The 13,006-nt window shown below is 36.1% G+C and overlaps 1 protein-coding gene across 1 annotated transcript in view; it reads left to right on the forward strand.

Moving 5' to 3' along the window:
- Nucleotides 1-13,006, forward strand: part of DCHS2 (dachsous cadherin-related 2) — a 120,332-nt gene that overhangs the window by 37,990 nt on the left and 69,336 nt on the right. Inside the window, 4 exon segments of the mRNA XM_088021328.1 lie at nucleotides 1,097-1,196; nucleotides 4,342-4,499; nucleotides 6,429-7,272; nucleotides 10,441-10,680. Of these exon segments, the coding sequence (XP_087877454.1) occupies nucleotides 1,097-1,196; nucleotides 4,342-4,499; nucleotides 6,429-7,272; nucleotides 10,441-10,680 (1,342 nt within the window).

The following is a 13,006-nucleotide window of genomic DNA, read 5'->3' on the forward strand; positions in this document are numbered from 1 at the left end:
ATATCTAGTTTTATGATAATGTAGTTTTGCCTGTTGTATACAAACATAATGGTGCCCCACTATCAGTAATGCTCAGATATGGATTGTTTTCCCAGTAATTTGCATGTATCTCTTGGTGCAGATCTCCGTGTGGGCAACTGGTACACATCTCTGAGCTGGTTAGTTAAATATAGGGGAACAATCTGTAGCTCTAAAGTAGAAAGACGTGCAACCAGAGACCACAAAATTTGATCTTTGGTAGCGCCTGCAGAAATTTCTAATTATATTTATATGATTTCATCTTTTTCATTTCCATGTTTTCTATGTTTTATAGTATACATAATAAATTAGAATATGTGTTCATGTACATAATTAATAAATGTATCTTGGAGGTATTTATACTTTTTTAATGAATGGGTTACATGAATAAAAAGTTTAGAAGCTGTTGCTCCAAACCAACTGAATTGGACATTCAAATTGTGTTCAGATACGCATATTGAACAATTAAAAAAAATACTGAGACAGTTCATAACTTTAAACTCATCTTCCAAAGCTGTATTTAAAGAAAATCCTACCAAAACAAAACATTATTATAGTATCATTTTTATTTTAATTATATCATTAAAACATCCCAGGGCAGGGTAGCAGGACTCCACACTTGGAGTTCAACTCCCCATGTACATTTCAATATTCCATGAACGTTCCTGTTAACTACTGAGGTATGTTACCTGTATCGGGTGTGTTTCCTGAAATAAAGGTTTATATATTTATCTTTAGGATATTTTGGACCTTTTAAAAAAATGAGAAGATGCCAGAATTCTTGAAATATGTCCAAAATCTATGATTTTAGTCAATTTGATTTTTTTCTCAAAATTAGTTCAAATGCTGCAGATGATTTGTTCAAATTAAGTTTGAACTAGTTTGTTCAAATTTGTAGTGTTGTTTCTTTTCATGGATTTGCATTTATGTAACTTTTATATGTTAGACATTTGAGTTATAGGTGGATTTTAACATAGTTTAAAAAATGCTTAGTAGCAATGTGTTCTTTCACTTAAAAGTTCATATTTCTCTATAAACTTTCACTGTCTAATTTTTAAGCCATTTGTTTTAATGACAGGTTCTGGAAGGTCAACCAGTAAATATGTTGGTTACAACTGTGTTTGCAAAAGATTTTGATGAAGGAAACAATGCAGAAGTTGTATATTCAGTATCTTCAGGTAAAAGTCACCCTTATAAAGGATTAGGAGCTTTTAGAATTTCCTCCTTTGTCTACCAACTATCTACCTTCTTCTGGGAAAATGGGTAATGTTGAAAATAACACCAGGTACAAACAAAATACATTTGTGATTATCTAGAGTCACCTTCATTTAAAAAAATAACTTAAAAGTTTAAGGTAAAATCATAACAGTTTTTCTGTGTCCTAAGTAGAAACCAACCACCATCCACCTTAAATGGATAATTTTCAATAATCTGAAATGCAAATCAACTTTTATTGAAAGTAAAGTAGTAGTGAATCAAAATTGGTATTAAGTATAAAGAAATATGATTATGAATGCAAACATCTATGAATCTCTATGAAGACTAAATATTCTTAAGGTCAAAGTAAATCATACTTGGAAAATGTCACAGTACACATATATGTTGGAACTTCATTAGGAAAAGCTCATGTTTCTATTTTTCTTTTAGAATGCACCGGCCTCAGATTTGTTTTGGTAATTAGCTTTAGTTGGCACTGCATTTTACAATATTTTTAAATGTATTTGTGGCTTTGTCATGTTTGTCACAAAATGTGACATAATGTTATTTCTTGCTAATAATGTTATCTCTTTCTCGAAAGAAAGAAAGAAAGAAAGAAAGAAAGAAAGAAAGAAAGAAAGAAAGATCTTTTTAAAAGTCACTAGCATTTTTTTTTTAAGATTATTTATTTTAGAGAGAGAGACAGCAGGGGGTGGGAGAGACAGAGGGAAAGGAGAGGGAGAGAGAGAATCTCAAGCAGACACCCTGTCGAGGGCCAAACGCAACAGAGGGCTGGATCTCAGGACCCAGAGATCATGGCCTGAGTAGAAACCAAGAGTCTGTCACTCAAGTGACTGAGCCACCCAGGCGCCCCCCCAAAAAAATCACTAGCATTTTAAAAACTAAGGAGATTTTCAAAGATCTTGCTCATCGTAACAGGGAAAACCATAGGGTGTTGGGGCAGATATACTGTGAAGTAATGAAGTTTAAGTTTCAGGTCCCTTCACTTGAAGGGCTCCTCTGGGATGGGAGTAAGGGGCAGTGGACAATTTATACTTGTAATATTGTCCTATTTTTCTTAAAGACAGCACCCCCTCACCACATTATATATTTGAAAACCACCCCCGAATCAGGAACATCCTGACAGGAGCATAGGGAGGAAAATTCCAATAAAAAACATTCAAAACGTTTATGTAGGAAATTACAAATTATTAACGAAAGACCTTAAAGAAGAATGAAACAAAAAGGCATATCATGTTCATGCTTGGGAAAGTTCAAGATCCTAAAGGCAACATATTCAGTGAGCCTGCTGTACACATACATACACACAGAAATTAATATATTAAGCTATAATCCTGCTATAATACCATCATCTAGAAAGAAATGAAACCAGGCTATCTACTATTCACGAATATATGGACTAGAAAGATAAACCACCACTTTAGAAAAGAAGCTAGTTCCTGGGAAGAAGGAAGGGAATGAGATTTGGAGGTATACCCAGATCCTCTGCTGTAGCGATGTTATTTGTTTAAAACTTTTGAAGAAATTGTGGGAATTGACTAGTTTGGAAATGTTTACATGGGTGTTTATCATATATTTCCAAATGTTTGAAATACTGATTTTTTAAAAATTAGCTTCTAAAATGATACTTGGGTGTAGCAATATAAAAAATATAATGGTATATATTATGTTATTCATACCTTTGCTTCTACTTCATCCAATTGCTAGAGGCAACTACAAAATATAAGAAGAAATAGCAAGATAAAAATAAATATAATGTAGGGTGCCTGGTTGGCTCAGTCAGTTAAACTTCAGACTCTAATTTGGCTCAGGTCGTGATCTCAGGGTTGTGAGATGGAGCCCCGCTTTGGGCTTCTGGAGTCTGTTTGGGATACTCTCTCCCCTCTCTCTGCCCCTACTAGCCCTGACCACTCATGTTCTTTCTCTTAAAAAAAGGAAAAAAAGAAATATAAATAAATAGGTATGATGCAAATGAACACATGTATAAGATTTATGAAAATTTCATACAGTATTCATGTAAAAATGAATAAATGGATCAAAGCATAGAAATCACAACTAGTAGATGTTACATAATTTGCTGCTGTACCCTCTAACTTTCTTAAGGGCAGGAGTTCTTTTTTATTTGTCTTTATATCTCCTATAACTGGTAAAATATCTGTTCTGTGATAATGACCCATCAAAATGGAACAAAAGAATGAAAGAGAGCCACTAGCTCACGTTCAGAATATAGCCTCCCGAGACCATGTTCCTCCAAAAGGAACCAGGAATCCTTGAAGAAATGGCTGACTCCAGGTCTTGGACAGGAAGTCTTTAAAAGATGAGTCTGTGCCATTTTGTCATACCAGATTCAAGGAGGTTACTAAAGACTACTAGGATCATAATAGAAAAGTTCAGGAATCAACTTGAAAAGAATCCCAATGTTCAAAGATGGGAAAATTTGAGCATCGATAAGAATAATAATGGCAATAGATTGAAACCCTGCTAATGTGTTTAAATTCATGCTTAATGGTTCTTAAAACAGAGGCTAAGCAAAACTGCAATTATCGTAGTTGGAACCCAAAGGAGGAGGGTGTTAGTGAATCAGTCCATTATTCTGAACATTGTTAAATAAAAGCTTAGCATCAAGTATTTATCCTGACTTTCCTATAATGAACTATTCCCTTGGGTTATCAGTAAGTAGAGATGCATGTTGAGATATATCCAGAAGAAATGATAGGATTTCTGGGATTTGCTTCCAAAGAGGATGGTGAAGGAGAATATATGAGTAGGGAAGAAAGAGTGGTCATGAGTTGATAATTATTGAAGCTAGATGACAGGCAGAGTCATCTCAGTGCTGTCTCCATATAAGGTCAAAGTCATCTTCGTGCAGAGCTCAGTATATCATTCTGTCTACTTTTATGTATGTTTGAAAATTTCCATAATAAAACATTTAAAAATTGGTTATGTTTCCTGTCTATATTTTAGTGTTATTTTATGTTCATGCACTCGCAGAACTTAAAACAAACAAATCTTCCAAATTATCAGAGATGTATGTAGATTCATTAATTCTCTGTTTTCTGCATTGTCAGTTAACATCAATTTCTTAATTTCTGTGTGTGTGTGTAGAAGACAGTTCTGATGACTTCAAGATTGATGCCAACAGTGGTGAAATAAGAACAACCACAATCCTTTCATATAACCATAGACCTTCCTACAGGATGACCGTAATTGCCAGTGACCAGGGAGTACCCCCTCTTCAAGGCCAGGCAGTCATTAATATCCAGGTAATATTTTGAAAAAATGCTCAACATCACTTGACATCAGGGAAATACAAATCAAAACCACAGTGAGATATCACCTCACACCTGTCAGAATGGCTGAAATTAACAAGTCAGGAAATGACAGATTTGGCGGGGACGTGGAGAAAGGGCCTCCTACACTGTTGGTGGGAATGGAGGAGAACAGTATGGAGGTTCCTCAAAGAGTTGAAAATAGAACTACCCTATGACCCAGCAATTGTACTACTAGCTATTTACCCCAAAGATACAAATGTAGTGATCCAAAAGGGCACATGTACCCCAATGTTTATAGCAGCAATGTCCACAATAGCCAAACTGTGGAAAGAGCCTAGATGTCCATCAGCAGATGAATGGATAAAGAAGATGTAACACACACACACACACGCACGCACGCACACACACACAGAGGAATATTACTCAGCCATCAAAAAGGATGAAATCTTACCATTTACATCAACATGGATGGAACTGGAAGGTATTATGCTGAGCAAAATAAGCGAATCAGAGAAAGACAATTGTCATATGGTTTCACTCCTATGTGGAATTTAAGAGGATCATAGGGGAAGGGAGGGAAAACTGAATAGGAAGAAATCAGAGGGGTAGACAAACCATGAGAGACTCTTAACTATAGGAAACAAACAGGGTTGTTGGAGGGGAGGTGGGTGGGAGGATGGCGTAACTGGGTGATGGGCATGAAGGAGGGCACGTGATGTAATGAGCCCTGGGTGTTCTATGCAACTGATGAATAACTGAATTCTACATCTGAAACTAGTGATGTACTATATGTTGGCTGATTGAATTAAAAAATATCCAGGTAATGCTCCATCGTCAACATAAAGTGTGAAAAGATGTTCAGAAGGTTTTTGTTAGATTTTTATGCAAATGTGTACAGTGAAGATACCTTAAATTCATGAATGCTATTTTTAGAGAGCATTGCAGATTTATGTGTGTCTTTTTATTATCACTTGAGAAATGATTAGACCCAAGTAACTTTTAATTTTAACTTTGTACAGTTCCTGATAAGATATTTACCTTTATCACTACATAGGCATTTATGTTGCTTTGCTTATGAAGAACAACAAATTGTCTTGTCTTTTACTTGTTCCTAATTGCAAGGACCTGGTAAATTTGTGGGAGAAACTTGTATGTAAACAAGGGTCAATAATATATCACATAGTTCTTTGTAATTATTTTTAAATTTAGAAAAGTCACTTGAGAACCATATTTTAAGGCTTTGCTTTAATCATAATGAGCAAACAACTTGTGGGAAGTCTTCATTGTGGGAAAAATTCACACTCACCAGTCAAAAATGAGATGATTGTGCATAGCTAGATTTCTTAGTTCATGCACATGACAATCACTAATATTAATACAGATATGTATAATAATCAAGAATAGATATCCCTAAGAATTCTGTTTCCAAATTATATTCTTTATTGATTGAGGATATGTGGGTTAGGAGAAAATTCTATATCGTAATATTTCCAAGTCTCTGGTTTCAGATAAACAAAGACACATGATACATAAATGTGAACAGATGTTGTCATTATGGATATATTGGTCTCTAGGATTTAGAGTAATTTGGAGAACTATCTAACCCACATTCTCATTGAAGAATCACAAAGCTACAATTCAGTTTAACTATAGCATGGTCTCACCAAATCTCATTTCACGCATTAGAACAAACAGGGAAGTGGAAAATTCTGTACTTTCTTATCTCCTAGATGTTATACAGTTTTCAACCTTCAGAGACATACTGGAATTATATAATAGAAAAAGACATTTTCTCACTAATTAACATATGTGTATCATACAAATGGAAGGAATTAGCTTCCAAAGTAATATCATCACATCTACTGATTCAACTGTTAAAAAGGACCTCAAATTAAAAGCTCTCTTTCATTCTTATTTCAGGTGATACCACTATCTCAAGGGAGAGCTATCATTTCTCAGAATATTAGACACTTAGTTTTACCTGAAAACTTGAAGCCTGCAAAAATAATGAGCTTGATAAAGTCACCCGATCACCTTCAACAACATCATAATGGAAAGTTACATTTTAGTATTGCTGCAGATGACAAGGATGGTCACTTCGAAATCGACAGCTCAACAGGGGACTTGTTCCTTTCTAAGGAACTTGATTACGAAATAACGTCTCATTACCTTTTCAGGGTGGTTACTAAAGACCATAGCAAAACCCCTCCCCTGAATAGCACAGTCTTCCTGAGTATTGATGTGGAGGATCAGAATGACCATTCCCCATCTTTCCAAGAAGAGCTCATTGTGATAAGTGTGGAAGAGAATGTCCCTATAGGGACTCTGGTGCATGTCTTCAATGCCAAAGACGGGGATGGCAGTTTTTTGAACAGTAGAATTCAATACTTCATTGAATCCCACCACCCGGAAATGAGTCCATTTCTCATCCACCCCTCATTTGGCACATTAGTCACTGCATCCCCCCTTGACAGAGAGAGGGTTCCAACTGTCATCCTGACAATAACTGCATCAGATCAGGCTGTGAATGTGACAGACCGGCGATTGCAATCACTGATGGCAAAGGTCGTGATTTTGGATGTAAATGACCACAGCCCCACTTTTATGTCTTTCCCCGTTGCCCACATCAAAGAGGATGCCACGGTGGGCTCCTTGGTGCACCACATAAGTGCTCAAGATCCAGATGAAGGAAGAAATGGAAGAGTGACATACAGCATCCTCTCAGGAAATGAAAACACGGCCTTTATGCTAGACGAGTCATCAGGTACTGTCTGTCATTATCACTTAAAGTCTCTGATCACGTGCTCACATTTGTCTTCTTCATTTTCCTCTGTTAAAATGACAGTTCTCAAGATGTATAAGCTTTAAAGAAATGTGACTTGATTTACTGCTTAACTTATGTAAATGAAAGGCCCAGAGATTGTACTCAAACAACCACCTGTAATTGGCCTGTTTGTTAATATTGACGATGCTTTGTTGCTATCTCCCATTTCACAAGATGAATATATAGTAGCAAACTTCTTTACTGCTTTGCACTGTGGATAGTCACAGGGTTGGAGATGGTACCAAAGTGCATCAAGGCAGAGCATGACTAATCATCAGCATTAGTCAAAGACTTTAGAAGAGAAACTTATTTTTAAGATCGTACAAATATTCATTTGTAAATAGTTGGAAATACTGTATTTTTAAAAGGTTGGATTGATTTGGGCATTAAGACCTTTACTTCTCACATCAGCTGTAACATTTTATTTTTTGCAGAAGCATTTTTTTGGGGGGGTGATGGTAGTGGTTTTATTGTGATACAGTTGACATATAACATTATATTAGTTTCAGGTGTACAACATGACGATTGAAATTTGTATTTATTATGAAATTATCACCACAATAAGCCTAGTAAACTTCTGTCCCCTCACATAGTTACAGATTTTTTCCTCTTGTGGTAAGAACTTTTAAGAACTCCTCTCTTGGCAACTTTCAAATACCCAATACAATGTTATTAACTACAGTTCCCATGCTCTCCATTATATCCCCAGGACTTATAACTGGATGTTTGTACTTGTTGACCACCTTCACATTTCTCCCACCCCATACATCTTTCTTTAAATTTTTTTATTGTTATGTTAATCACCATACATTACATCATTAGTTTTTGATGTAGTGTTCCATGATTCATTGTTTGTACATAACACCCAGTGCTCCACGCAGAATGTGCCCTCTTTAATACCCATCACCAGGCTGACCCATCCCCCCATCCCCCTCCCCTCTAGAACCCTCAGTTTGTTTCTCGGAGTCCATCGTCTCTCATGGTTCATCTCCCCCTCCGATTTACTCCCCTTCATTCTTCCCCTCCTGCTATCTTCTTCTTTTTTTTTCTTAACATATATTGCATTATTTGTTTCAGAGGTACAGATCTGTGATTCAACAGTCTTCCACAATTCATAGCGCTCACCATAGCACATACCCTCCCCCATGTCTATCACCCAGCCACCCCCTCCCTCCCACCCCCCCACCACTCCAGCAACCCTCAGTTTGCTTCCTGAGATTAAGAATTCCTCATATCAGTGAGGTCATATGATACGTGTCTTTCTCTGATTGACTTATTTCACTCAGCATAACACCTTCCAGTTCCATCCACGTTGTTGCAAATGGCAAGATCTCATTCGTTTTGATGGCTGCATAATATTCCATTGTGTATATATACCACATCTCATTATCCATTCATCTGTCGATGGACATCTTGGCTCTTTCCACAGTTTGGCTATTGTGGACATTGCTTGCAGAAGCATTTATTCACTGTCCACTCTGTAGAAATGTCACTCACTGTCACTTTACTTGTCTTGCTGTCACCATGTTACAAATTAACATCTACTAAAACTTTTGATTCAGTTTGATGGAAGGTTACATGCATAAAGTGTCATTCTTGTGAAGCTGGAAATGAACATCCCCTCAACCTGATTTTCGGGAGATATTGAAGAGATGGACTACCATCTCATTCTCTAAAAAATAAAGTCATTTTGCATGAGTCTTAGAAAAAACATCTCAGATGTATACCATTTGGCCCAACTGTTCGTTAAGAACATTATTTGGAATGGGACTGAATGTGTAGGATTTGGAAGTCATGATTATAGGCCGGCTATATACTGTTGGAAAATTTCATCAAAATATTTATTAAATCCTGTACATATGGTTCCATTCTGAGGCATGCATGACCATCACCTAAAAGCCCAGCTGACAGAGAGATAGTCCAGACCCAGCTGCTGATTTCTGTGAGAGCTGGGGTCTCCAAGGACCTGTTTCAACGATACTTAAAATGTTTTCCAACATGGCTAAGGAAGGTCTATTTCAGATCGTTAAAGAGGATGGATAAAATTAGAATCGTGCCTCAGTAATATAGGTGTCATGACTCTGGAACAATGGTACTGGCTGTTGCAGTTGAGATATTTTTCAAAGACATAAATGATCATTGCTGAATGCATTCAGAGGAGACAGGCTATTTTTCTTCACAAAGCTCACATTTCTTATGAAGAAGACACAGTGAGTTTTGCAATGGCTTTGGCTCTGAAATACAGAGGGATAATAAGTAATGATTGAAAAACTACCTTATAAAATCTGAATCAGTACGCTTCTTTAATTATTTGAAGGTAAATTCTCATAGGATGAGCATATGTTAGAGAAGCAAACAGCAATCCTCAAAGAAAGAATGTGATGATTGGAATCATGTGACAGCTATATATGTGTGCAAGACTGTATAACACTTTGTTTAGATGAGTTATATGCTTAAGTGGCAGTAGGATGGAGACATGTTCTATTTGTGAAGTTTATTTCCTGAGTTATTGAGTCTTCCTATTTTTTGTTAGGAAAGAAAGCTAGTTAACTGAGATAGTATAAAGAGACTAGAACTCTTTATCTTAAGGAATGTAGCTATCCTTACCTTTTGGTAAATGACATGAAGTGTCATTTGACATGGAAGCATTTACTGTTACAACCTAGATTTTTTGTTTGTTTGTTTTTATTTTGTTTTTTAAGTAGGCTCCATGCCCAGCGTGGGGCTTGAGCTCAAGACCCTGAGATCAAGAGTTGCATATGCTCTACTGACTGAGCCAGCCCTGCGCTCCTAACCTAGATTTTTTTTTTTAATGGAAGTAGAAAAGTAATTTTGATGTAATCATCTCCGTAGATAAAGGTATATGATAGATTATTTCTGAATTCAAATTCATCCTTATAGTTTATACCAGGATGACTCTTTTGACTAAAAAGTTATCTTTTTATTCTTGATAATATATAAACTTCATGTTGGTTTAATAAGATTTATTCTTCAGCAAAGAAAGCTTCTGGATCTTTAGCAAGTTAGGTAAGTTAGACAAAGGTGGAGTAAGCACAACTTCTCTAGAAAATGTTTATTCTTTATTGCTCTTCTCCTCTTTCAAATCAGGCTTACTAACAACCACCTGTCCTTTGGACTATGAAATAAAAGCTCAGCACATTCTGACCCTTCTGGCACTGGATGACGGCATACCAGCACTTTCTTCATCCCAGACTTTGACGATTACTGTTCTTGACGTAAATGATGAGGCACCCGTGTTTCAGCAGAACCTGTATGAAGCTTCAGTTAAAGAAAACCAAAATCCAGGGCAGTTTGTCACAAGGGTTGAAGCTATGGACAAAGATTCAGGTAATTTAAAAATATGGAAACTTGGTAATTAATGCTAAAAACAAAAATTCGCATACTTGAAACTAGTTATGGCCCAGAAAATGAAGACAATTGCTAGTTATTTCAAACTTCTAACACCGCTGTAATTAGCATACACACAAAAACACATACACAGGTAAAGGTAATGTGTGCTTTTTTTAAAAAACAAAAAAAGATCTATTTGTTTATTTCAGAGACAGAGAGAGAGTGTGTGCAATCGGGGAAAGGGGCAGAGGTAGAGGGAGAGAATCTCAAGCAGACTCCCCACTGAGCTAGGAGCCCAATGCCTCAACCAAACGACTGAGCCACCTAGGCACCCCTCGATAATGTGTGATTTTATATGGCATTTGTTTCTATTGATTTATATTATTATTTTTGGTAGAATGATATATACCTAATTAACATAATTTTTATTTGATCTTGATAATAAACCGCAGTATAGACAAAGTATCACATTTTTTTCAGAGTGTAATGGTTAGATACACCACATATGAAATGGTAAATGGATCTGTATTTCCTCTCTATACAGTATAATGAAAGAGAGAGGATGCTGGGTGTCAATCCTAGAACTATCCTTTACTTCAGCTGTGTAACTTTGAACAAGTAGCTAATTCTCTCTCTTCCTCTGCTTATCTGGAAAATGGGGATAATGATAGGGCCTAAGTTCTAGTTATGTTATGAGAATGAATGAGTTATTATGTGTAAAGAGCTAAGACTGGCATAATCAGTGGTCAATAAAGGTCAATTTCTGTCATTACTATTATTATTCTTATTAATGTCAGCCACTGTGTCCAGACAAATAACTCTGAAGTGAATAGTTATTATAGCTGGGAATTTGTTAATGTCTTAGAGTTCCTTTTCAATATCACTGTGGCTTTTTTGGTATTTAAGGTCCAGTAACTTTAATAATATTGTTTATATTTTAAACAAAATAACTCCGAAAATTATGGTGAAGTATTTGCCCTTGAGAGCATATGCCCATTTTCCCATCCAAGTTAATACAAATAGTTTAATAAGCCAGTTTTTTTTTTACCTCATATATATATATATTCTTTTTATTGTATGAGTTTCAGGTGTACATTATAATCTGACATCAGTATACCCTACAAAGTGTTCACCCCCAAAATCTAGTTACCATCTATCACTCTACAATTGATCTTGTTTTCCTCTTTCACACATACCCCCGTTCCCTATTCTCTGTATCTGTGAGTTTATCTTTGTTTCATTTTTGTTGGTTTGTTTTGTTTTGTTTTCAGATTCCACATATGACTAAGTCAAATAGTATCTGTCTTTCTCCTTCTGACTTATTTCACTTAGCCTAGTATCCTCAAGGTCCATCCATGTTGTTGCAAATGGCAAGATATCATTCTTTTTTATGGCTGAGTAATATTCCATTTCACATTCTACATCTTTGTCCATTCATCCATTGATAGACATATAGGTTGTGTATATATCTTAGTTATTGTAAATAATGCTGCAGTGAACATAGGGATATATATGTCTTTTTAAATTAATATTTTCATTATCTTTGGATAAATACCCAGTAGTGGAATAGCTAGGTCATCTGGTAGTCCTGTTTTTAATTTTTTGAGGAAGCTCCATACTGTTTTCCACAGTGGCTGCACCAGTTTGCATTCCCACCAACAGTGCACGAGGGTTTTCTTCTCTCCACATCCTCTCCGACACTTGTTATTTTTTGTCTTTTTGATAACAGCCATTCTAATGAATGTGAGGTGACATATCACTGTGGTTCGGGTTTGCATTTCCCTAATAATTAGTGATGTTGAACATCTTTTCATGTGCCTGTTGGCATCTGTATGTTTTCTTTGGAAAAATGTTTATTCAGATCCTCTGCCCTTTTTAAAATCAGGTTGTTTGTTTTTTGTTGTTGAGTTGTATGAAGTTTTCTTTAAAGATTTATTTATTTATTTTAGAGAGAGAGAGAGAGAGCAAGCACAAGCAGGGGGAGGGGGAGAGGGAGAGAGAGAGAGAGAGAATCACGAGCAGACTCCCCACTGAGCGGGGAGCCTGGCACAGTGCTTGATATCATGACCCTGAGATCTTGACCTGAGCCAAAACCAAGAGTCAGACACTTAACAGACTGTGCCACCAATTCATCCCTGTATGAATTCTTTATATATCTTTGATATTAACCTCTATCAAATGCATAATTTACAAATATCTTCTCCTATTCAGGAGGGGTTTTTTTAATGATGGTTTCCTTTGATATGCAGAAGCTTTTTAGTTTGATATATTCCCATTTGTTTGTTTTTGCTTTTGCTTCCCTTGACTTTGGAGTCTGATTCAC

This window comes from Eumetopias jubatus, unplaced genomic scaffold, assembly GCF_037043125.1.
Source record: "Eumetopias jubatus isolate StellerSeaLion01/CBP00866 unplaced genomic scaffold, mEumJub1_p1.0 scaffold_2, whole genome shotgun sequence".
NCBI classification, from domain to species: domain Eukaryota; kingdom Metazoa; phylum Chordata; class Mammalia; order Carnivora; family Otariidae; genus Eumetopias; species Eumetopias jubatus.